This window comes from Cydia fagiglandana, chromosome 16 (genome assembly GCF_963556715.1).
Source record: "Cydia fagiglandana chromosome 16, ilCydFagi1.1, whole genome shotgun sequence".
In the NCBI taxonomy this organism is placed as follows: Eukaryota; Metazoa; Arthropoda; class Insecta; order Lepidoptera; family Tortricidae; genus Cydia; species Cydia fagiglandana.
The window spans coordinates 3560224-3587868 of NC_085947.1; the positions used below are offsets into that span (position 1 = coordinate 3560224).

Sequence of the window (27645 nt, forward strand, 5' to 3'; positions counted from 1 at the left end):
ATTGGGGCATTGGTGTAGGGGAGAAGTGGTTTGGTTTTGAGAGGACCGTATTATTTCGGACTGGGACAGCTGAATCCACAAACCCGTTCTTCTCCAAATCAGTTACTGAAGGCAGGGCTCGCCGGTTTTATTTTAAAACCCTAAATAGCCCAATATTTTTCATTATTTTATGACTGAATCATGTATTTAGGTAACAACTTTGAGTCATTAAAAATGAAATAATTAACCAAAGAATGAAAAAGAATGTATGAAGGTATTTTTTGTATGAAGAATAAACCGATTCCGAGCCTTGACTGAAAGGCACTGTCTTGTTCGCTCACCTCTCCGTATTATACACCGGTGCGAGTGCGACAACGCGCACGTGGGGCCGCCCCCTGGTCCTTAAGACTTGGGATAGCTTGACCCGATCTTCTCCAAATCAGTTACTGTCTCGTTCGCTCACCTCTCCCTATACACCGGTGCGAGTGCGACAGTGCGCACGTGGGGCCGCCCCCTGGGGGCCGATTTTTGAAGTTCTACCACTCGATTTCGTCACTCGAAAATCGGTGGAAAACGGCGAAATGCTAATTTTTGAAATACGAACGATCGAAATTCGGAATCTAGTGGTATTGACCACTCGATTTCAATTCTATTAGTAGAATTTAAACGCCTAGTAGTGGAGATATCATTTAACGAAATACACGAAATCTAGTGGTCGAATTTCAAAAATCGGCCCCCTGGTCCTTAGACTTGGGATAGCTTGATGATCCGATCTCCTCCAAATCAGTAACTGTCTCGTTCGCTCACCTCTCCCTATACAGCGGTGCGAGTGCGACAGCGCGCAGGTGGGCCCGCCGGGCAGGCAGGCGCCGGGGTCCATGTGCGCGCACACCTGCGACAGCTGGACGCGCCCCCCGCACGCGCCCGCGCACGCCTCCGCGCCCGGGCACGAGCGCGCGCCGCCCGACGACGACGCCTCGCCCGCGCCCGCCTCCTGCCACCGCTGCTGGGCGACCTCCTGTCGACATAGTACGTTAGTTAGCGTTGGCATATTATCGTCGGCCTTTACAGCTTGGCAAAAAAGAGTAGAAATTAAAAAGTGGCAACACTGTAGTGTCGTCCCTTTCAAACCAATTTATATAAGAAAACGGGACGACACTACAGTGTGGCCACTTTTTAATTTCTACTCTTTTTTGCCAAGATGTACCTATATGACTATTCAGGCAGGGTCGCCATGTGATGTTTAGATTAAAGGCTCATTTAGATGATGGGAGAACTCGTATGCGAGTTTCATTACATTGCATTATTTGATCAGTCGGCTAAGTTGATGTAACCTCAATAGTCCGCAATGTAACTAAAATCGCATGCGAGTTCACGCGCCATCTAAATCAGCCTTAAGTTAGCATTGCCATATTATTGTGATTCTATCCAGGCAGGGTCGCCATGTGGAGATGGAGATAAAGACAAACAACCGCTTGCTATGATCTCGGATATATTGTGTGTCAAATGATACAATGAGACAATGACTCTTATAAGTATACTCTAACACTATGTACCTGTGTGTGGCACACGGTTTTCATAAGGTTTTGGTTAAGTATCAAAAGCCCTATCCGATTTCCAAGATCAAGTACGCCATACATTTACAATAGCGTACTTGATCTTAGCAAAACGAATAAACTATACCTACTTACACACAAAGGATCGGTTGCACTGCACCAAAACGTCTTAACTGTTAAAAGTTGCAAAATTGTGCGAAATTTCATAGTTTACTGCTGATTGTGATGCCTCGGCCGATCAGTCGGCCTCGGCGAGGAAAGTGCCTCGTGCGTATGCTCGCTCTGTGTGGACCCGGCTATTGATCGATCCGTATATTGTGGGTGATGCAACTAACCTTAAGAATAAGCTAAGAAGCAGCCGGCCTAGCCAAGGTGACAACCACTATCGCTTCGACAACGAAACTCTTTGTGTCTCTCTATCACTCTTCCGTGCGACACAGTGACAGTTGCGTTTCGATCGCTACGGAGCGAAAGCGATTGGCATGTTGGCTACGCGGCCAGATGTACTGACCTGTCGATGCCGCATGGCCCTGGCGGCGCTGACCGCTAGCCGCAGCGCCGCCGGCGCACGCCCGTGCGCCCGAAGCGCTTCTATCCGCGCACCCACCACGGGTAAGTGCTCTGTGGACAAATACATCGTTTTACTTCTAATTACGTATTCGATTTTTGTAAATAATGCCTAAAAGTGTTCAAAAGTCACATTAGTTTGTCACAGTTTTACTAAATCTACTCCTCGTTTGATATCTTTTAACCTTTTGGACGCCAATGACCGATATATCCTAACCGCAGGTTCAACGCCAAAGACGGATTAATCGGTCACAGACCACAGTGCAACATAGACCTACGTGCATATGCGTAAAGTTCAATTTCAGTTTTGACACTTCGGTGACGTGGCGTCCGAGTGACAGCTTTTGTGTTTGACACAGCGTCGAAAAGGTCAATAGAGTTAGACCAAGAAAAGTCTGCAGCGACTTGTAAATTGTCTCACCGTGCCACAGAGGTTGTCCAAGGTCATTGAACTTAGGGTAAGGCTGCTTGGTGTTGGATCCCCCCGGCTTGCCCTTCTCGCAGTCCGCGTACTCATCGCTGCCGAGGATGTTCTTTAGATGCTCATTCTCCCAGGATATGTCTACTGCGTCCAGCGCTCTGAGAAAAAGAGAGCTGGCTTAGTACAGTTTTCTTTGATTGCCACAGAGAGTATGAGATAATTTTGAATTTAATTGCTAAGGCCCACTTGCACCATACCACTAACCCGGGGTTAACCAGTTAAACATGGAGTTATCATGGTTACCAGTACAATTTGACACTGGGCTAACGGTTTAACAGGTTAACCCCAGGTTTGTGGGATGGTGCAAGTGGCGCTAAGTGTAAAGATATGATTGAAAGTCCCTCGAAATAAGTATATAAGCATACGTCGGACTCCAGCGGGCATTTTCGTGGCATGTCAAAATGATAGGTAAGGTTCGCAAATCAATCAATTCACTTTCGAGTATTTGTACTTAGTATTTGGTACCTAGTATTTATAATGTGACATTCCAAATATCATAGCAACTAACTGCGTTATGAAGTATGTCAGCTAATTATTTGTTTTTTAAGTGGCCACTTCAGTGGGCTATCAGTCATCACTTCAAAGACTATTTACACATTAAAGATTAATAAATGATAACGGGTAACTAATTTAATTAACTATGTTACAAATACTAGGTACATTATAATACTCGTAAGTAAATATTTTTTTGTAAACCTTACCTTGCCCTCAAACTGCCCCCTATAGTCCGACGTTTGTATATAAGTTTCATAAAACATGTAGTCGTGGTAACGAAGCAAGATTAAAATTAAGCCCTTGACCTGTAGGAGTATGATAGATACTATTATACGCGAAAGACCAACATTACTAGCCAAGTGAGCTGGGATTTCACAATTTATGCCGATTATTGAACTTGTAGAAGTTAGGGAGGCAATAGAGAGCACTCTCTCCAGACGGGTGTTATGCCTGGGGACCGAAGTCCACTGAGAGTTGGTCGGAAGTTATATATATAGATAGCAACTGACATTATAACTCCGTAAGCGCGATGTAGGTCTCATACTAATTGCGTTCTAGCTCCCTAACATCATCTGTTAAGATTATTATGGGGCGACGTTGGCAGTGACAGCTAGAGGAGACGCCACAAACTTGTAGGTTATAATTATAAGTAGTTTCGCGCATGAGTTTGAAAAAAAGCATTATACACAGTATCGAAATAGGAATTGCCAGCCTTGTTTTACTAAACGGCCTCACTCGGCTCGGCTGGCAATTGCCTACTTCTCGGCCTATGTATTAATGTACTATTACTAACCTAAGAGTATTCCAGACGCGTTAATCGCTGGAGTTGTACAAATGCTAACTGATTATATTTACTTGTGGAAAACTGTTCGAGGCGTCAGCGATGGCGCCGGCCTTTGGTTGTGAAGTCTTAATCTCTTACTGGCCCTCCTGTATTCTCGTTCATAACTGAAACAAATTCATTATTGTTATTATTAAAAGACAACGACATCTCTAGCTTGAGAATGATGTAGATTCTCTAAAATAATAACAAAAAAAATATACAAAATAATACTTTAGTATTAACTAATACACCATTACCTACACAAAAAGCGGACTTCAGAATTCATTATCATTCACATTTGAGTTACTTTTTTTCATTTTCGAGTGTAGAATTTCACTCTGCGGAATTGCTGATTGTAAAAAATAAGAATACATTATTCTCTATTAAGTTGTATCCAGACGAGACAATTTTTCGCCAATCTGATGAAATTCTCCGATCGAACAGGGCCGTGCGGACGCAAATACCAATTTTATTCCCCGATCACATCAGTAGGTGCGGACACAAAAATGACAATTTTCATAGTAGAATGCAAATTGGTGATTTAATTTGTGTACGTGTGGACGCTAGATGAGATTGACCAATTATTTTCCTGAACAAATCGACTGATTTCGTCAGTCCCGTTTGGATACCACATTAGTCCTCTACAAACTGTGTTTAAGTCTATGGTCTGTTCTGAAAGAGAAGAGTCGTGTATATTGGGCGCCATACATTCCACGACTCTTCTCTTTCTGCACAAACTCTAATGGTTAAATACTCGTATTCTGAATGATTAGATGGCTAAAGAAAAATATTTAACTATACTCTGTATCTTTAGGTATTTAAATAAAAGATAACAAAATCTACCCTCAAATGGCTCCTTCCTTAAGCGAGTTGAGGGTAGATGAAAAAATTACATGATCAAATAATGTAGGTTAAGGTCAGGTCCTTCAGTGACTGATCCAGGAGGTTTTGTATTTGGTTGGTTAATCAATAAATGTTATAACTACCTACCCGAAAATGTACAAATTGTTTGATTACTTTTATTTAAATACCTAAAGATACAGCCTATAGGTACTTACTTATTAGGTCTAGGCTCTTCATCGGAACTCTCCGAATGGGAATGCATTTCTCTCCTTTGTCTCTCCCTGTGTCTTTCTCTGCAAAAAACATAACACGTTTAGTTCATCCTATTACGAGTATAATATAATTTAAAAAATAAAAACCTCCGCTCGGTTATTCGTATAAAATCAAGAGTTTAGATAAATGAGGTCAAGAAATTCAAGAATCACCTGTCCCTCTCCTCGCGCTCTCGTAACCTCTCCCTGTCTCTTTCTTCCCTATCTCGATGTCTTTCTCTGTCCCTGTCTCTGTGGTCTCTGTCACGATCTCTCTCGTTTCTTTCCCTTTCTCTCGCGTACTGAAATGATAAAATAAGTCATTGGTTCAGTGATTCCTCTATTCAATAGTCTCACAAAATAAGTGTACTTATGAATATTGCTTTTATGAGCTTGTTTTCGTAAAGAGAGTTCTAGCTATTTTGATGCTATACTTGCGGTGTAGATGTGTTCACGGACCTAGCTAAGGCCTTTGATAGCATCTAGATTATATTCTTCTAAGAAAATACGATGGTCTAGAAGTTCGAGGCCCGGCTCACGAAATATTCTCTAATAATTAGCTCACTAACATACAGCAAATTATAAAAAAATCATTCCTTATAAGCAACAGGTCACATGTGTACTTTGGAGTCCCGCAGGGTAGTGTTTTCGGCCCTACGTTATTAACAACAACTCACCAATGGAAACGATCTGTAATCCGGATCCTCAGTAGGACACACCTCCACCGCGCTCCACTTCTCCAACAAGTGTCTCCACTGTATCCTGTGGTGCTTATTGCTGCCCGGGTCCAGCACTATGCTGACCCAGAGCGCCCCTAGCTGCTCCCACAGCTGCCGGCACTTTTCTGTCATGGGGGTGTTCTGGTTCCTCCAGAGGAGGAGGCGAGGGTCGGAGAGGAACTGCTCAGTCATGAGCATTAGCATTCGAGGGCCGTTTGAGTCTTGGGCTCGGAGCATTTCTCTTACCTGAAAGTTGATGAAATTTTGGTGAAAATTATGACCATGTATTATAGACAGGTTGGTATTGTTTTAGTTTCAAACAAAGACTTATTGATTGTCAACATGTCGTATGGCTCCTCTACACGATGGCCCAGCGTCGGCCACTCCAAGGGACGCATTTATGCGTTAGAGGGAGCAAGTGATATTGCTATCTCATTCTACCGCATGGCTGCGTCCCTTGGAGTAGACTGCCCTGGCCCATCGTGTGGAGGAGCCATTAGACAGATTTGTGCTTCGAATTATAGTTTATAAAGCTAACGTACAGTTAGCAAAGTTATTAGCTTATACAAATATGTTATGCAAGTGTTCTAAGCTAATGGTTCTGCAAGCTGTACTGCACATGGCACCGTACAACGCCATCTACTTTACATATCTACTATAAGTAACTATTTGGTCCAGTTTGTGACTAATCCATTAGAATGTTAATAATAAAGCTAGAACGTGTAAGTAAATTACTAAAAGTACAGTAAGTAAGTCCAACTGTAATGCCTCGTCAACACATTTAACAGACAATCCTCAACCTTATTCCAAACACATAAGGTTCATGTATGGTCAAAGTTAATGTTACTGTTGCCTCGTGACAGCTATTACATTCATATAATTATGTGGTAGCCTTATCAGATGCCGCACGAGAGACACTTATACGAAATGACTTTACTACTTTGAGTAAATTCCTTGTGGTTCTTAATCGTTTTTCCCGTCACATCTGTGTCAATTGTGTCTAGATAAAATACCTGTCCTATATGTCATAGTGATGGCATTAGGCAGTTCTTTTATAGGTAGGGTTTATCATTATAGTTTCAAAAGCGTAATTAATATGCCTCGGCAAATATGAGTTGTTGACACTGATGACAGAATAGGGTTGTTATGCAGCCACCCATGCGAAAGAGTAAAGGATGAATCACTTTAGACCGGGCCGGAGCTTCCTGCGCATCGTTTTCTATGGGAAGCATCACGTGATTGCCTGTCATGTACGAGTACCTAATAGAAAAGAAGGCGCCGGAAGCTCCGGCCCGGACACGGCCCGTTCTAACGCGAGTCATCCTTAATCGTCAGATCGTCATTTTTTAACATAATGTGATTGAAAGACAAAACTTAAAACAGAACGAAAACAATATCCCTATACAGAGTAGGATCGGAAAAGCATTGACCGTAATAGTCTTCTGTCATTATCCCAACCATTTCAAAATTAAAGAAGGAAGTTCTAAGTTGATAGTTACCTTAGAAAATAATGAATTGAGTTGCTTGTTTGCATTGTAATAAGTCCCCTGTAGTAAGTACGCCCTGACTTGCTCGCACACCTGTAAGAAATACAAATACAAATTAGAATAATTTTGACGGATTACACAGAGTTTGTTTTTATTAGTTAAAATACGAGTCCTCTATAATAACATGTTTAGGGTCCTGATGGGACTCCCTAGATTCTGCAGCGCATCTGGAATGTTCGCTGACGCCCACGTAGTGGACTTCCAAGCCGTAATGCGCAAAAAGATTGTGTCTATTAGAAGCAGAATCCAGGGTAGTCCCAACAGCATTCTAAATATGTTAGCGGCAGAGGCGTAGCTAGAGGATATGGCGCCAGGGGCAGGCACCAAATTTGCGCCCCCCCCCCCCCCCCACACACAAACGAAATGAACTACAAAAGGGTTACTTTTTTTTTAACTAAAATTTACTTTTAATTTAGACAATACAGTGTATATGTGTTATTTTAATACATCGACAGGCGTGGCTCACTCCGCGATGTCGTCGCTTTGCTACAGGCAGTTAAAAGTCCATCCGTTCGACCCCAATTTTGGGGTTTGCCATAAGCCGCGCGTGGCGCTGTCGCCACCTAGCGGCCATATCTGCGCTGATCGTGACAGACGCGTTTTGTTAGAGAGTGAGTCTTCTGTACCTAGTACTATTATTTATTCTGTGACATCGGTGGGTAACATGTTTACGACCCACCTGATGGTAAGTGGTCACCGCATCATATGGACGTCTACACTCCAAAAGAGTTACAAGCGCGTTGCCGACCATTTTAAAACTTATGCACTTTTTTGGAGATCTCCATACTGTAGCCTCTCGAGAAAAAGGAACTTAATCAATTTATTGTGGAATGAGCTCCCTTTTTTCGACAAATTTCCTCCCGACCACTGTGGAAGGAATTCCTCTTAAACCGCACAGTACGCGACCATTTAGGTTCTAGGGTGTGAGGATTTAAACACTCTGCCTATCCTAATACGGCGAGCGGTGCAGTGATGGCAAGCTGTCACCGTTGGCAACTAGGCAGCATGTCAAACAATTCTTCAGACAACAGCTCATTGTACTTACCTACGAGCGGTAGAGATCATCCTGTATACAGGGTGGCTAAAAAATAACTGTATTCCCGTTGCCAGGGAGGTTCTGGGATTATAATGAGCAACTTTTACTATGGGACCAACCTCTCAGTCGCGAAAAAAAATTTGGCTGGTTCATACATTTTGGTTGGTCCATTTTCTATGGGAGGGTAAACTTTTTTTTTTGAGATTTCGGGGTTGGTCCCGTAGTAAAAGTTGCTCAGTATAATCCCAAAACCTCCCTGGCAACGGGAATGTAGTTATTTTTAACCAGCCTATATAGGAATCCCCGTACCTACTGTCGTCCGATAGACAACATGTCACAGATATGCAGCAGCAGCTATTGGAGTAGGTTCCGTCTACTACGGCTCATATATATGCGCCTGCCGGACAAAGGGCTAGGGATCCATTTGCATAGGTAGTCTCTTGGACTGTCCATAAAATGGTAACTTCCCGACAGGAGACCCCTGAGGGAAAAGACGCGCTAACACGGAACACAGCTCTGAACTCTCTGAAGCACTCGGCCCGCTCGCCTTATAAAATGAAAGCATAGCAACTCCTACCGAATATCCCTCTGCTTGATAGAAGTTTCTGGCATAGAGTATTCGCACTGAAGGATGGTGGGCGGTAGGGCGCTACCGTCGTCTTTTAAGGTCGAGTTCTAGGCAAAAAAGAGTACCTAAAAGATCGGCTTTCTCTTTGCTTTTCTGAGCTGTGGGCCAGATTACCAGGATGAGAGGTAGTCTTTTGCCCATTTTGGCGCCCCCCCCTTGGACGGCGCCCGGGGCACTTGCCCCCTCCAACCCCCCCCTAGTTACGCCTCTGGTTAGCGGATAGGCCAGACAGTCTTTTGCAAAGACACTGGATGTCCGCACTAATAAACCCCCATACTGGGGATGTTTATTATATAAACTAGCCCCGTACACAAAAAAAAATTGAAAATGAATTTGTTTGAACTTTAACAGTTGAATATTATATCTGCCATAAATGGCTTCGTATGCGGTCTCCGATGGAAAGCCACAAATAAGTACCTGTAGCTCATCCAAATGCCAAACTAAGTATGTATATTATGTACTGGTGGCAGTCCAGCTACGATCTGGGACAACACAGATCCTATCGCCGTTTGGGCCAATATGGTTAAGTACCTGTTGCTCGTCCAAATGCCAAGCATGATGGGCATCCGGCGGCGGTCCAGCCGTAGGGTCCGGAGCACCACAGATCCTGTTAATAGCCGACCGGGCCTGGAGGACCTCGTCGGCTAACCGCTGTGCCGTCGGCAGCACCTCCGTGTGGTGCTCAGCGATGAGGTACTGGACGAACTTCTGGAGCTGCTGCCTGTCCATTTGGAGGAGGGTTTCTGAAAGGAAGAGAAAATGGAATAAGTATACATTTTGATGATCTTCTTCGAGTGACGTTTTCATACATGATAAAACAGGGTTAAATAATATGTAGGTACGGAATAAAAATTTTTGATCTCGAGAATTATGGAAAATTTGTAGGTGGTGTAAATCCAGTGGATTTCAACCCACGTCCGATAAATATCAGATTTTAAAAAGCATATCCATTAAGATGAGCAGGTGAATTTAGTGATCGTCATTCAACTCTTTGACATTGCCTTGCCTTCAAACTTTAGGCTTATATACGTAGACGCTTTTGATTGGATATGACGGTGTTACCTGATATGGGCACTCGCAGTCGGACGGAGTCTGCGTTCCTGATGCGGTACAGCGCCAGCGCCACAACATGTTGGCACCAGATGTCCCGCGCCTCGCAGCTGCAGGTCACGCCGGTGATCTTATGTGATGTCTCCTCAGTCACCCCGGTCATCTTGTGTGTTACCTGATATGGGCACTCGCAGTCGGACGGAGTCTGCGTTCCTGATGCGGTACAGCGCCAGCGCCACAACATGTTGGCACCAGAAGATGTCCCGCGCCTCGCAGCTGCATGTCACGCCGGTGATCTTACACCTGAGGAAAAAAAATGGTTGTCTGTAAAGTCGGTTTACGGACGATGTGCGTGATAACGTCATAAGAAAACGTGGCCGTAACGTTACCATGGAGATATGTCCACAACGTGACACTTTTTCGTGCATGCTACTGGTGTTCATCAATTTATAAGACGTTATCACGTCAATAAGGCAAAATAAGTAAAACACAACTTAAGACACGCAAAAACGCCGCAAATCAATAATAATTTCATAAATGCATCAAAATCTTTTCAAATCTTGCGTCCGCCATAAACGCTAACAAAGAACATCTATTATGTAGCCAAAGTTTCGTATTGTAAAGGCATTGATGACTGCCTTTAGTAAAAAAGCCTTTATTTTAACAATGGCTAGGCGCTTCTGACCCCTTTATTTTGTATTCTTTGTTTTCCGTTTAGCACTTTACGCTTGAGAGGATTTTTGGTTTTAGGAGAGTAATTGGGGTCTTTTTGGTCCTACTTTTATAGTAGAGTTGTTAATTGTGATATCTTATTTGAAATCCTACCTTTGAACAACTTAAGATATGAGGAAATTCGATTCTGGACTGTTTTCTGTTCCAAATAGGTTTGTTTCGGCTACAAATTACAACACAGATTTATAGATATAGAGATAGAGATTGCGATTATTGGTGAAACGAAACCCGAAACGGCTTTAAAACCCGTAGAACAAAGTCACAACCAACAATTAGGTTCCAGAATCCTTAACTTTCAGGAACTGATGGTACCACTTTTTCTAGAGATAACATGCTCTAATTTATGATCATTCAATGGAAACTGCCTGAGCTGTGGCTTTTTTAAAGATTTCGCATACTAGGGCCCACGATCCCCACTTTTGATACCCCATAGCTCAGAACTGACCGCGAGGTTCGGTTTGTACTAGTACTTTGTACATTACTCCTTTGTAATGAGGCGAGAAGTGTAAACATATCTTTGACGTCGACTGTACCGCCCCGGATTTAGAGTAAATCTTCTTCTTTATCGTATCTTCATGAGGTACAAGACGTCTGTGGACATTAGCTCTTCACCGATGCTTTCCAAGCCATTTTATCTTGGGCCCGAGCCTGTGATGTGGCTTTATGACGTTAATCTGTCTGCCCAAATCGTGGCCATACGTCCATTCCTACGCTAGCTTGTTGTAAGGGTAAATATGTCAATACAAGATAGAAAGAAGCTTACCGGTCGAAGGAGACAGTGACCCTGTATAGTCGTTCGGGCTCCGAGCATGGCGGAACCGCCGCCGGGGCTCGCACCACGCCGCTCAGGTGGAAACCTGTTAACAAATACCTTCTATAAGTATGTTATCAAGAACATACACTAATACTTTCATTGCCTTAATTAACACATTCATTGCCAAACCAGGCAAACAAGACATCAGCGCCAGGCCACAATTTCGTCATATAAAGCTGGGAACGAAATCATAAAATATCCGATAGTTAGGGTTCTCGGCACTGCATAGGCATATCATTTGAGCATTTGGCTTGCTTTGTCTAGACTAGTCTAAAGGTCCTGAATTGCCTCGAAATGTGAAAGCCAGAAGAAATTGAGCTCTAAGGACGCCCCACCGCTGCACACAAATTTACTGAGTTGGTATAGGTAAATAGGGACGAATACAGGTTCCTAAATGCCTACTAGGAGTAGGTAAGTACTTATAAGGTAAACTAATCATGTTATTTTTGGTTTTATTATATTCCCGCTATATTTCCTGGCCGATCGGCCTACAGATCTTCAAGAAAAGAGGGTATACTCCCATCTTTAAGGCTAGCAACGCACTTGAAACCCCTCTGGTTTTGCAGGTGTAGACGACGGTAATTGCTTACCATCAGACGATCCGCCTGCTCGTTTGCCTCCTAAATCTTATGGCTCCTCTACACGATGGCCACTCCAAAGGACGCATTTATGCGTTAGAGAGAGATAGTAATATTCCTATCTCATTCTACCGCACGGCTGCGTCCCTTGGAGTGGCCGGCGTTGGCCCATCGTGTAGAGGAGTCATTAATAATAATTAGCCATAATTGTGTTTTTAGTTTTAAGATATATTTTGTATTAATATTTATGCTAGTTTTAAGGTATTTATATATGGGCCAATAGTTGCCTGAAAATAAATGTTTTCATTCATTCATTCATTAAATAAAATGACAGGGTTCAATATGATGAGTATTGTTTTCCCTAGTTGTATACTCGTAATGTAACCAGTGGATCAGCTACACTCTAATTAACGCAAATTAAAAATTGCCTACTCCAGTCGCTGTGGCCAAAATCGCTCAGGAGTATCATCATCATCATCAACCAGTATAACCTTTTGCTTATTACCATAAAAGGACCATTAAAACTGGGTCACCCTTAGAATTAGAAACCTATTGACCTAGCCCAGTTTGGCAAGTCGTGCAGTAAATCGCAGCGCAATCGCACCGACGTTTCTGTCGCAACGACACGCTTCAACAGCGCTTCACGCTTCAAATATCCACTATTGTATACTATCAAGTTGCTGTTATTTACTTACTCGATCACAAGTAAACTGGGGGCCTATTGCGAACCACGTGTTGCCTTCTGTCGCACTTAGATTTCGTACGTAAGTGTGACAGGGAGGCAACACGTCTAACGTGGTTTGCGGTTAGCTCTCTGATACCAACGACGTAGGGGGCTAGCCAATATACCTAACAATCGTACATCGAAAAAAATGCCAAACTAAAATAAAACTGCTTACTTAGGTGGCAGACCCTACTACGCGAAATAGAACCAGCGTGAAGTGTAGAGGGCAGCACCTGCTTAGTAGCGTGAATTGTTTTCGCTTTCGATTCAGTCCACGAGATGGCAGACCCTCCAACAAGCACGGTCTCTCTATAAAGTAGTCACCTGCAATAATATATTACGCAAAAAGATCTGATACGATCTTATTTCTAGAGCCATAGAGCGTGTCATATATTTTTGCGGCCTTCGAAGAATAACATATTATTGCAGGTGACTGTACGAAGTGTACGTAAGTAGGTATGTATATCTAACTTTACGAACCAATGCCCAAAACGAAAAACATTACCAAAGCACTATTCCGGGCAATTTAACGACTCTGAAGTCAATATTTACCAAATAACCGATTGGACGCAGACGCGTTTCAAAATATTAGCACGCAGTTTATGAGCTGTGACGAGCTGGAGCCATATCCTGTTGCTTACGGTTCACTATTATCGGACACAGTTGTTGATCAAAGGGCATATTCGGGTATAGGTTATTATACTGTATTTAAAATAAACTAATTTACACCATGCATGAAATAAAGCACCGGATAATGATTAGAAAAACACAGATAGGAGTTATTTTTAAACACAAGTTCTATTTAATACTTAAATCGGATAGAAATATAAAAAGTAGGTGAGTTGACCGTGACGTCACTATGTAATGTTTCATATAAATTCCATATTAGCAAATCGTTTTGACAGTTATGAAAAAATTTCACTTTAAAGTGTACCATTTACTTTTTTCGAAAATGCATCTACTTTTGGGACTCAGAATCGCGAGGACTATCGACTTAAAAAGAAAAATACGAGTCCCAAAAAAATATTACATTTCTGGACAAAAAGCTTCATCTCTTTAACTGGATCCTCGGATGACGGGTCCATGTAGGGTAATTGCGTCAGTTTACCGTCCGGTGCCAATTTCCGACCACTTGACGGATTAGCAAATAATAGTACCTGTAAAACACTTTACTGTACAAAAATCAAATCAAAACAGGAAAAATAACATTCGTCATTAGTACAAAGGCGAACTTATCCCTTTAAGGGATCTCTTCCAGTTAACCTTTGAGCAATAATATACATTTCATTATTAATTTGCTACTTGCGAAATATATTTTTTATGTAGATAGATGATAATTATAGATGTTTGATATTAAAGATTGCAGTAAGTCCAAATTTGGAACGTTAATATTCAAATTTCGTCAAGTGAACGAAAAGTGGAGCCGGACGAAAACTAGCGCAATGACCCTAGTCTGAATAAAGGTATTTTTTAATGTGTTCTGTTCTCAAGGTAGCATTCGGCCAGTTGCATCTCAGTACACGCGAGAAAACGAAAACAACTCAGTTCCCAAACGAGAATCGATTACTGAACGATTATGGGCACGTTCAGAAATCGAACTCGAGCGTACAGAGGCAATCTACTGCGATTCGTCAGGGTTTGAAATTCGAACGGTGACGCAACGGCTTTAGGGTCCCGTGGTTGAAACAATGCTGGCTTTAAACTTTAAAGTAAACCATAGCGAATTGTTTATTTTTTATTGCGTTGCCAGGTTGCCACCCAGTGCGAGAAGTTTGGTATCTAGCATAGGTTAAAGACAACGCTCTCTTACTTATTTTATAGAAATTCCATACTTAGGGTAAATCGTAAATTACTAGCCACCCTTCAATAACTACTTAGCCACTTAATACTAAAAATGAATTCTGTTCACCTATAAACAGAATCAATTTTAGTATAAGGTGTCAATAACTGGCCACCCTTCAATAACTGACCACCTTATACTAAAATTCTGTTTATAGGTGAATAGAATTCATTTTTAGAATAAGGTGGCCAGTTGTGGCCAGTAATTGACGACTTACCCTACTTAGTAGTAAGTCTTTATAAGAGTCAGACCAAGAAAAGTCTGCAGCGGATTTGGTAGCCCATGCAGTTTAAGTGTTATTTTAAACGCCAAACTTCTATGAAATTAAGACGTATAAATAACACTTGCACCGCATCAAATCCTCTGCAGACTTTTCTTGGTCCGACTATAGCTATATTTTTACTGAACTCTATTTTGCACCTCATACCTCAACAATGCAAGGTAAATAAGAATCGCTGTATGAACTAAATGCTTAAAACGGAATATTATTGACTTTCACTCCAAAAAACCTATCGAAGAAACTCATTAAACACAACAAAAACGAAACCAATTATCGTTTAAAGTCATAAAAACGGCCTCATCTTATTTTGTATGAAATAAATCAATGAATTCGATTGCACTGAACCGATCAAACGGTGAAATTGCAAACCTCATTGAAAAAAAAAACTCAAAAGGGACCGCGGGTGACTTGCGAATTCGTACCAAACCGTCTTGTAAACAAGGTTTCATTTAGAATGAAAGTTTTTCTTAGGTTAGGGGCATGGAAACTGGCACTCGAGAAAAGAGGTTAGAAAAGAAAAAAGAAAAAATGGCGTCGCTTGAACAGCTGCTTTGCTTTTTGCACGATTTGTTATCGGATGTGAAATACAAGGTATGAATTATCGCGTGTAATCTTATATTTGCACTTGGTTGTGTGAAATAGGTTTAGATATAAACGTGCAAGAGTATTGAGCTGAATATTGGCGATAAAGTGTAAATTTCGTAACGGGTGAATATCGCTGGGACAAATCAGCGGTTCACAACCTTTTCCATCTTTAGGTACAGTTTTTTCTAGTAGGTACCTACATATTATAATGAGACAATACTAAAATTTTTGAAATCATTTACGTCTAAATTTACATCTAGCACAACAAACACAAACGACTTTTCATAAAACTCAGTTTTTAGTCATTTCCCCAACGAACTAAAATAAAATCTGAATGCTGTTAACCTCGTAAGACCCACCATATAAAGTTTTTAATTATTTAATTTGAACCTAATTCTATAAGTAAATTAGAAAGAATTTCGTTTGTTTTAAAAATCAATGAAACAAAAGAAATACTACTTTATTTGGTTCATGAAAGGTTCAAATTAGGTTGCACGAATATGTACATTGTAATGTACATTTAGTCTCAGGAGGTTAAAAAGAATGTTTCCTTTAAGTAAAATGAGCTAACGTAAGGTTTTAAGGCACTTTCCTTCCAGGGTCTATTAATTTTTTCTACACTGTATTACTACAATTTACTTATAATCAAGACAGTAATAATATGTAAGACATTGTAACCAACAGCTCGGACAAAGCCATTGGCGTTCGTGAGGAGGAGAGGTTAAAACTTTTTTAATTCCCATGATTGCTTACAAAATTGGGAGCACGCACGGAAAGATTCGATGGGCACGCAACTCGTGTGTAAAGCTATTCATACACGCATTTGTTAACTCCCTACAGCATTTACTTATAGATACTGACCGTGCGAATAAATGTAATGCTTCTGCTTGTTAAAAATTAAAATGTACGTTGTTAGAAAATTTCGTTTAATAACTTAAGCTCAATTGGAATTCAGGAATTGAGTCAAATTTTTCTAAATTCGATTTTCAGACAGACATCGCCAATATACGTTTAAAAAACTTGCGAATTAAAAGGTAGACCGTACCTACGTACCTGTACTCTTCATAATAAAACAAGGGTAAGTTTTAGTGCATTTCTATTCTATTCTAAATTAAACGTGACAAATTACCGATTAACAGTGGGAAGCTTCGACAATAGGCATTAAACCGCTATTATTATATTTCTATTATGTATACTCACAATGATCTGTTAGTTCTCAGTGTTGCTATGTTGAATCAAAATGACGCATATACCATACACTATCGTAGTTTAAGGAGACTTTTTAAATGTGAGGTTATCTCTCATGAGATTCAGTAAAATTATTCACATTGTTTTATAGATACAAAACAATATGTTCACTGTCTGTATCTTGTAACTATGAGTTTATGCAGAATTATTCATAAGCATCCTACAAGTTTTAAATAATAATAAATTAAACGTTTAGGTATGTAGTTGACACAACTGTCAAGTCAAGTGATGAACCAGGAAACTATATCACACAGTAAAATAATTCTAAAAAATATAATAAAGAAAGAATGGCACGTTTTGACAAGAAAGGTTCGCTATCCCTGAAATAGTCCGATAGAACGAGGCATATTCAGATACATCAGATCTGAATTTCCACGCTATTATTATATTTACTGTGCACTCTGACGTCATCAATAGATGCTTTTTTTAACGTGACCGCCTGACCGGGAAAACTATTATAATATAAGAATATTTAATGTCGACTATTATGAGATTTATGAGGTTTAATTTTCCGTAAAAAAACTCTAGTTTCTAATCACCAATTTTGGGTAAGTTGGGGTAAAATGATCAACCCTTTTTTTATAACAGATTTTTTATCTGTTAACATTTTCAATCTCTTACTTTATTCCTATTATTTTATACATCTGTTAACATTTTCAATAGTTAAATGTGACGTGTGTGTGTAGTTAACTATGAACTCGTTTAGTGCTTCGTTTAGTTATATTTTATTTCAAGTGAAAGCTATCCTTATTTTATTTGCAACATTAGCATATATTTAAATATTTATATGAAAGGAAATGAGAGCTGGCGTCCGTTTGATGGGTAAAACTTAATTTTGTTTTCTGTTTTTTACTTTTTCTTCCTTTACTTTTCTGACAATAACGCCGCCGTCGTGGAAGTATAGGTATATATATTTGATAATGTTGGCCTAACCTATTTACTAAATCAGAATTACACTTAGTTTTTTCGCGTTTTAGACTATTTGTATATTAATGTAATCTGCAACAAGTTGTCTGTTTATCTGTATGTCTAGAAAACAAAAATCGAAGAGAAAACCTGCAAATTTTCATTATATAACGGAACTCGAAACTAAACATAAACGCTCCTAATAGTCCTAATACCCCAAACTCATCTTATAGTACCTTAAATTAATTTTAAATAGGTACTTATTATATTATGTCTTATCCACAAAACCAATTTTATATAACAATTTTTCCATGATAAACCATAATAAAAAGCCAGTTTCACAATTTGGTAGATTGAAGCACACAAGAACAGTTATTTAAAAAAACGTAGTTAATTTTATACATTCAAAATAACTATCCTCTCGCGATCCGGCCCCGGTGGCCGATTCTGCTTTGACAATTTGATAAGGTTTTCATTTTGTTTTGATACGACTATGAGTCGTGTCATCGCATCTCACGGGCACCAATAACGAACAAGATGTCTGGCGAAATCATAGAGAAATATAGTAAGAATAGTGCTTACTCCATACATTAGTTTTGGTACCAAAACGACTACTATCTTCGCAGTCGACATCTAGCATCGAGTAGCAGAATTATCAGTAGCGCTACTTGATACTTGAATTCTCTACTCGATTGGACAACTCCTTTGCGCATCATGTGACCGCATCTTCAAGACGAATTTTGGTTTTGCGAATTGCGACCCACATTAGGGCATTTCATAATCCGGATAAGAATTCTTGATGGAGTCGCCATTGCCGGTTACGGTATGGAAGGAAGAGAGAGAGAATATAAAAGAGTGATATAAACAATAGCGTTTTGTTTCGTTTTCTGCATATTGTCTTGGCTAGGCGTCCTGAAGCCATAATTCCTAGCATATCGCTTATTAAAGCCTAGTTAGCCTACTTAAGTTCGTATCAAAACAAAATGAATACGATATCAAATTGTTAAAGGCGAATTGGTCCCCAGACCGGTTACAACCAGTAATTTTTTGGGTAAACGCCATAAATTCAAGTAATAACAGTGGAGCGCTATTCGCCTTTATTTACGACTGTACTTGTTTCACATTCAGACGGCTGTAACTTTTGCGGGCGACTGTATTTTATTTTTTTATCACAGTTTTATTGTCTTTTGTTAATAATAACGGTCGATTTACATGAATATTTTTATGTAGAGAATTCTACCAAATTGACTATTTCTAAATAGGTAACGAATCATGAGTATTATCTGGTATTATTAAGAGGTCCCTTAAATAGGTACTTACCTAATTTAAGAAATACAGAAAATTTGGGTAGGGTACAGTACAAAGCAATCCGTATTTTTGTATGGAATTGTCTTGGCCAGTGTATAACTCTGTAAGTACCTATACGAGTTAATTCTAAGTTCTAAACCTATTATAGTAAATTAATTTTATTATTAACCTATAAAATTCTATCAAACTGAGAACTTCCTCCCTATTAACCGACTTCAATATTTCAAAATGAGATTGTCAATTCGGTTGTATGTTTTCTATTTGACGGTTTTCATTGAAAACTAAATTATTGGCTAAGTTTTTCTGCAATAATATAACACACAAAAGTAAAAACTTCAATGCTTAAAAATATTCGTCTATATATTTAGCTTTAACCTACTTTAACAAAAGCGTCCGAAGCCGGGAGCAACTATTATAGTTAAAATTATAATAACATTAGGCCGCAACCCAAATTTCTCCAACGCGGAAACATAAAGGAGCGCCACTCTTATAAAAACCATAAAATTATTATGATTTTGATTCAGTTGCCGCCATTTTGGGTCATTTTAGGTCCGTTCCACTTTCGACCCTATAAAATAAATATTTTATGTTTATATTCTGATTTAGAAATATCTTATCTCTATGCAGTCATCTAGGTATTCTAGATGGTTTGTAATGAAATGAATAAAAGCTCCAGTGTGTTCTCGATTGATCATGTTTATTTAGATATTTTACACGGTAACAACAAAAAAATAAGATGTCTACATTTCTAATCAATGAATTCCAGCCCAATCAACTGTTGGAATCTAAATTTAGAACGTAAATAAACGAATAACCTACAAACGCTAACGTCAAATCACGAAAACACCGGTCGCAAACGGAACCGTGCAATTGCGCTAGTGTGCGTGAGGCGATCGTCCGACCGGTTTGTTTACATTACAAGCTTTGCACGTGTGCGTGAACATTCATTGTATTCTATTGACTACGTCATTATCATCACAGATGGCTCATCTTTCATTAATGTTACATTAAAATTGAGCTCTATTTCAAATGCGATAAGGTATATTTTTCAGTAAAACAATTTAGTTTGATATGAGCTTTTGAAAGTAGGCATAGCTAATCGTTCATACTTCAAAAACTGTTTAAACTCTAACCCCATTGCATAGAAATATAAACTTTATACTGTACAACGTAAAGTTCAATTCAGTTCGAATAGTAGTTTACGATAGGAGTTTGCGTAAGTAGCAACGGATACTTTACGTCACATTGTTTACATCTGCGCCTGTGTAGTAGGTGTCGTCACGCGCGTGTAGGTGTGTTCGCGTGTCGTGACGTCACGGCTCGTCACGGTCGCGCCAGTGTGCGTGCAGTGAGTCAATGTTACATTTTTGTGACCTTAACCGGCGTAACTCGTACTTAGGTTTACGTAATTATTTCTTATCCTGCTTTGCCTTCTTAAGACGTCGATTTAAGATTATGTTATCTATGGCATGATATAAAGAGTCTATCTAGCACATGTATTTAAGTATATTTATAATTTTCTTAATTTTCTTTATAACTAGTGCTTCGGGGTAATTCCAGCTGCCAGCATTTAGAAAACTATAAACAATCTTTGAAACAAATTCCAGGCAAGCAGGCAGGCAAAATCCAAGGCAGGCTGATAGAGGCAAATGAGAATATTTCTGTCTTGGGCCTGTTGGGTAGGTATAAATCGGAATTACATTGTATATGAAAGTAATACATTTTAGAGTCCAAAATTCTAAAATTTAGACTATGGGCTATAAAATAAAAGTATGTATTGATTAGTTGATACGGAAATAATATCGTTTCTATTTTTAGTTCCTAATCTGATAAACTTAGTAGATAAGTACAATGAAGGTAACCAGGTGCAGTTAGATTACAGTCGTAACTGCTACGGCAGCAGGCTTTTATGAATATTGATACCTATTACATAATTTACATTCGCACCTAAGCTCATTGTTTTATTGCAGAAGTAAATTGTAAAGATGTATGGAGTTGGATCCAACCACAGTAGGATCTCGCTAATCCGGATAGAAATTTTCATTTTCAAAAATTACGACTACATCCAGTTTATTTTTCAGTTTCTGCAAAAATAACTCTGGAAATTAGGAGGATAGAGTTCGTCAAATAACTTTACACTCTGCGCAGGTCAGTGTCATCTGACTCTATAGTTCCTTGTTTTTTTTTGGTATTTGGAATGACAGAAAGGTGGGTAATGAAATTTCGTTATCTGCCTCTACTGGCACTCTTGCAAATTTGAGCGATAGAGAGGCAGATAACGATATTTTGATTTTCGCATTAGGCCTTCGTCCTTCGGCAATCGCAAGGTATATAGATTAAAGACCTTTATGACACGCAACCCAGACAGTCGACCATAGGTATTAAGCCATCCAACACTAGCATATTCATCTTACTGCTTCTCATATAACTCCATAGTTCACGCAGTAACTTCACTCGTAAAAAAGTCGCATAAACTTGAGTATGCATATTCCGTAAACCAAATGACTGTAGTTGCGAAACTTCTCACTTTAACTTGCATGATTGCAGCAAGAGGGAAAGAGATAACATGCCCTGGTCGTCACTTTGGTTAATACTATAAACCTTTACATGTCGCGCAAGATTTATGCAAGTTGCATGTTATTTTAGGCGAGTAACAAGTGTCGGTGAACATCTGCGATCACGGCTCCTGGGGGAAGCATTTGCTATACCAACTTACAACTACACTTGCACAAACCGATTGTAGACCTTGTGTCGTTATACATAAGATACCAAATATAATTTGTTGACGGCAAATACGGATTAAAGAAACCAAAATATGTTTGCAGTTGGTTATTTAAATTTAGCACGATTTTAGACTTTGGGTGTTTGACTTAAAGGTTATATAAGTGTTTATTGGGAGTAAAGATGAGGCTATTGTGTGTTGGATTTGAAACGCAATAAGAGAAATGTGTTGCAGATTGCAGTTTTGTTTGTGTGTGTGTTTTATTTATTAGGCAGCCACCCCGGCTTTTGGGCGCAAGTTGGATGTTTTTGTGTTCTTAAAAATGGTCACAAAAAGTTGGTTTTTATTACTTTTTACTGTCTCGCCTCGAAAGGAGGTTGTGGAATTTGCAAACAGGTTAAGGTAACTAATAATGGAAATATGTATAATATTTGTAAATGCCTAAACTATCATTATCAATCAGATATTTTAACCATTTGGTACGATAATGAAGTTTTACCTTTGATTCGCAATCATAATACTTGTTGAGCGTATATATGGTTTTAAACATCAATCAATAACTCAAATAAATAATTAAAAGGTGAATAAATAATTAATGATTAAGTGCCATAAATTTATATATGTGCCATGCCAGCTAATGTTTTTGTAGATATCTAATACAATCTTCATTTGTCTCATTTCATCAGCAATATTTTTATTCGAAGCACAGTTAGTAATTACCCCAATGCACTCTTTCAAAGAGGTGGTACCCCGCAACCCGCCCCGGCTTCGCACGGCACAAATTATGAAATTATACACTTAAACCTTCCTCAAGAATCACTCTATCGATAGGTGAAGACCGCATGAAAATCCGTTCAGTAGTTTTTGAGTTTATCGCCAACATACAAACAGACAGACGCCGCGGGCGACATTGTTTTAAAACTTTTATAAGGTGTACTGATGGTATAATGATTATAAGTACCCATCAATAATACTTTGAACAAAAAAGACGTAATTCAAGAAAATGATCAGAAACCGAGTAAATTATAGATTTATCTACACTCCAAACCATTAATGGCTCCCGAACAGCTGTTGGCGGTTCTTGTCACTGTGTGTAATCAACACGGAATTATTACACCGCAACACAGACAATACATCCTCCAGACTGAGCATAGTAGCGCTACCCCCTCTGCCACAAATATACGGTAGTTTTACTCCATTTTCGCGTCAAAGTGTCTTTGTGTGACGTCCGTGCCTTTGAACGGACCAATCACGGCACGGGACTCGCTCACCTCGTCCCTCGCACCTCAGTATTTTTGGCATCAACGGTTTTATGAAATAATTGCTCTAAACTCGGTCTAAAGGATTCCTAGTCTATGCCAGTGTATCATTTATAATCAACACGGAATTATTACTCCGCAATGTTTGGGACGAACGTTCGCGGGCGAAAGTGGAACACACCTTTATTTGTTTTTATAAATTTGAATTTGGAATATTTTATCGAATGAGTTTCTAAATGCCAGTATTTTATCTTTATTTACATTGATTGGTGATAAAGTCAGTCTAAATTAACTTTGCAGCGATTTGAGCAGAACAAAGGGAGTGTCATTATAAACGTCACATTTTCATAGAAATTTGGCATTAATGATGATGCAGAATTAGCGTGGTTGGACCATAGAGTTATATATTTGACAGAGGGAATGTCACTTAAGACAAACTGTGACACTGCAATGGCGGACGGTTTGAAAATGTGCGTGTAGACGAGTGATACCATGTAACACAAATTCTCCCCTAATGGTGAGACAATCTTTTCAATATCGTCCTTGTATTCAAATATTAAAATAGGGCAGTTTTACGTTAGACAATAAAAAAAGTGTGTACCTAACTGATTTTATAGGTCTTGAAAATGCGCATTGTTGCACAATTACTTTGTGCAAATATTATTTTCAATACCTAATGACATTTAACTTGTAACATATCTGGTTTCAAACAAAAAATAAATATAAGGTAAATGTACTAGTGCTCGACATGTTAATGCCCAATAGATGACACCTTGCTGTCACCTCTATTGAAAATGACTTAAGTTTCAAGATGACATGTACTGGACTGGGACCGCGTCGAGCACCATGAGTATGTTTACCTTACATAACAAATAAACGTTAACTATCAAACATTATTCATGTAAACGTCTTTAATCTCCTTATTATCGTGAAATTACCATACCGACCTAGTTTGAAATGCAAAATCAATAATTTAGCTATTTACCTAAATATCCTAAATCTCTTGTAATACATAATGATTTAATAAGAAGGGAATCAATTACCCTACTTTCGGGAAATTACCCTATTCAACTTACTGGTCACACTCCTGTTTCACATTTATAAACAATGAAATATGGAGATTTTATGTACTATACCGTGATAATTGATAAAATTTGCTATGAAAAGTTATTCCGTCACTTTTTTTCTTTCGATCGGTACAATTCTTGCAGGATTTAACTACGCATGCCGGCATGTTTAACATTTTATTTGGACAAATTTACTTCACTGACGTTTCGAACCGACTGACGGCAAATTGGTGGATGAGGGCATTGAGATAAGTGTCAATGTGTGTGTGTCACGCGTAAATACTAGAAAATTGGTGGATGATGGAATCACAGTTTTTGTCTTAGCAAAACTATGTCCGTAGTATTCTAGGTCCATGGGTTGGACTCTAAATCTTAAACTATGAAAACACAAAGTATAAGTTGGTTTTTAGGGTTCCGTACCCAAAGGGTAAAACGGGACCCTATTACTAAGACTTCGTTGTCCGTCCGTCCGTCCGTCCGTCCGTCTGTCACCAGGCTGTATCTCACGAACCGTGATAGCTAGACAGTTGAAGTTTTCACAGATGATGTATTTCTGTTGCCGCTATAACAACAAATACTAAAAACAGAATAAAATAAAGAATTAAATGGGGCTCCCATACAACAAACGTGATTTTTGACCAAAGTTAAGCAGCGTCGGGAGTGGTCAGTACTTGGATGGGTGACCGTTTTTTTTTTGCTTTTTTTTGTTTTTTTTTTGCATTATGGTACGGAACCCTTCGTACGCGAGTCCGACTCGCACTTGCCCGGTTTTTTCAAAATATATTGCACTACCTACATAACAGACGGACACCTTTTAAATTCCAATAAACATTACTGTAAAAACTAAAACCCAGAAGTAATTTGACTCCAATTAAAACAATAACAATAAAAAAGGTTCAATAGCCGGAGACAATCTGGATGAAAACCAATATGGCGCACCTGCCGCACAGGTGCCGCTGCCGGATATCTATTAATGCACCCTTTGTTCGGCCCTTTCTTATGCTGCATCTACACCGACGTGTTAAGGGGCCCACTGATACTTAGGCTGCACCGTTACAGACACCAACGATCGTGACGAGGATATCAAGATCAGGATCCGGAATACCTTGCGATGCAGTACAGCCGTTTATAAGGTGTTAGTGTCCAAGCTCCTAAGTAGACACGCCAAAATCCGAATCTATAAGACCGTGATTCGCCCAATTCGGATGCGAAGCGTGGACACTGACACTCAAGGAAGAAAACGTGCTGCTAGTGACCGAGAGGAAGATCTTCCGTAAGATACTGGGCCCAAAAAAAGACCGGACGGAAGCTGGTCAGTCACTTAGAACAAAATTTTGACAGTTCCGAACAACTGACAGGCCGATACCATCCGGCGGACTGTTAATCAGTAGGCCCCTTTAAAGTAAGGACGCGAAGCACGAAGAATTTCCTACATTGACCCGCCATTTTCTATCTCCTATCTCTATCGCACGCGCACATATTGCAGTCCCGGAATAGTAATAGTCGCAGCCAAGAACCTCACGAAATATCACCAATGGGGACGGGACGGGGGTTGGGTCAAAAAGTAGCTGAACAAACCTCGTGTGATTTGTGCACAAGCGCTTTCTTAAAGCTGACCACTAACTAACAGGCCGCCGGACGATATCGGCCTGTCAAAACTGAATTTTTTGCCAAAAACTTATTATCACACTTGGCTCTACTTTGTTCCTTATTGTCATGCCTTTATGAGTCTACACAAAGTGCTACAGTGTTTGCTACATTTATGATTTTATAATTTTACGACGTACCCTGGAAACAACTCAATAGGTTGCCATTATTCTGTTTTTATGGTTTCTTATTTAAATTATTCATTTACCTTTTGTCTATAGGGGCTATCCATAAATTACGTCATCTATTTTTGACCCCCCCTCCCCTAAAATCATCCAAAAATTATGCTTCGAATGACCCTGTTTCCTCCTACTTCATGCTACCAAGCTACCATCATCCGATGTCCAAACCCCCCCCCCCCATAATTTGAAATGACATAATTTATGAATAGCCCCATATACGAGAATAAATTGGAATATTCTTTTACAATAATACATAAAGGTACCACATAATTACAAATTAAATACAGGCCCAATCTTCCCTTTTATGTGGACATAGCTTTATCTCAATCGCCTCGGTCCTGTTACCAAAAGTTGATAAATTTGTAACGGAACTGGATTCGAAATTTAAATTTTTGACGAGATAATTTCGGCATTTTCCTTTTGTGACCTCGTTGATTACTTGCGTTGTCAATTTCATAATTTTTTACACTTGTTAGCTAAAATATTGTGCAAAAATAACTTATTATTAAAATTCAGATTCAAAGTTAGAAATATGAGAAGACAAAACGCCTTTTCAAATTGATGACTATACTTAGTCAAGCAGATCTTGTCAGTAGAAAAAGGCGGCAAATTTGAAAAATGTAGGCGCGGTGGGATATCGTCGCATAGAAAATTTGAATTTCGCGCCTTTTTTTACTGACAAGATTTGCTTGACCAGCTTATACTTTGAATATTTTAACTACACCAGAATAAGTAATCTACACTTATGGACAAATTTAAAGGAAGGAAAGTAATTTTGAAGTTAATTTAGGTCCTGTAATCCAGTAATTTAACCCTTTTTTTGCGTTCCAATGTCTCTGTCCATGAGTAAGTATAGTAATTTCCATAAAACAAAGTCAGTATCAAGGCACTTCAAACTAGAAGGTCCCGCCTGACAGCTGTCACTGTAAGTCGTTATTACGTCCGCAAAAACAAATGTAAAACGCATTAGCATGTTACACGTGGACAAATTTATGAGTTGAAGTCCAGGAAAAACTGTATGCGGGCCAGATGTTTGGTTTCCGAACGGACAATGTCCGTTGGCTGATCGGAAAATTTAAAATGTCGTATAGCATTCTAATTTCAATGGCGCATACGCCGTTTTGGAAGGAATGCTAGCGTGGCAGTTGGCAGATAAGGAAGTGAAAGATACGAGTAATTATGCGAAGTGGGCGCCAGTTTATGTAATGATGTATAAATAGGCCAGGGCCTTCAATTTTTAGGGTTCCGTACCCAAAGGGTAAAACGGGACCCTATTACTAAGACTTCGCTGTCCGTCCGTCCGTCCGTCCGTCTGTCACCAGGCTGTATCTCACGAACCGTGATAGCTAGACAGTTGAAATTTTCACAGATGATGTATTTCTGTTGCCGCTATAACAACAAATACTAAAAACAGAATAAAATAAAGGTTTAAATGGGGCTCCCATACAACAAACATGATTGGGAGTGGTCAGTATACTTGGATGGGTGACCGTTTTTTTTTTGCTTTTTTTTTGCATTATGGTACGGAACCCTTCGTGCGCGAGTCCGACTCGCACTTGCCCGGTTTTTTGTAGCTTAGCTACCTATTATACATATAAATGTAATCGGAAGGGCCACTTTTGTTGCCTCTTTTACAAGACTGCATAGAAAAGGCGCCTTGATTTCCTAATTAAATGATGATGATGAGGTAATGATTTGGCTTTGGAAAGCGATTAAGTTTGATACATATCATGATATCAGTTAACCAGTATTATTATTATTACCAATTAACGAGTATA

At 39.4% G+C, this 27645-nt stretch overlaps 1 protein-coding gene and 1 long non-coding RNA gene across 2 annotated transcripts in view; one reads left to right on the plus strand and one right to left on the minus strand.

Moving 5' to 3' along the window:
• LOC134671797 (uncharacterized) overlaps nt 1-27645 on the plus strand; it is a 498925-nt gene that overhangs the window by 293625 nt on the left and 177655 nt on the right. The window lies entirely within an intron of this gene.
• LOC134671782 (zinc finger SWIM domain-containing protein 4-like) overlaps nt 1-27645 on the minus strand; it is a 106787-nt gene that overhangs the window by 25888 nt on the left and 53254 nt on the right. The window contains exons 2-12 of the mRNA XM_063529612.1: nt 11471-11564; nt 10151-10278; nt 9457-9668; nt 7214-7294; nt 5673-5960; nt 5170-5297; nt 4960-5037; nt 3934-4026; nt 2524-2681; nt 2047-2156; nt 787-997 (exon numbers count right to left, since the gene is read on the minus strand). Coding sequence (XP_063385682.1) covers nt 787-997; nt 2047-2156; nt 2524-2681; nt 3934-4026; nt 4960-5037; nt 5170-5297; nt 5673-5960; nt 7214-7294; nt 9457-9668; nt 10151-10278; nt 11471-11564 — 1581 coding nt within the window. The remainder of the gene's footprint in view (nt 1-786; nt 998-2046; nt 2157-2523; nt 2682-3933; nt 4027-4959; nt 5038-5169; nt 5298-5672; nt 5961-7213; nt 7295-9456; nt 9669-10150; nt 10279-11470; nt 11565-27645) is intronic.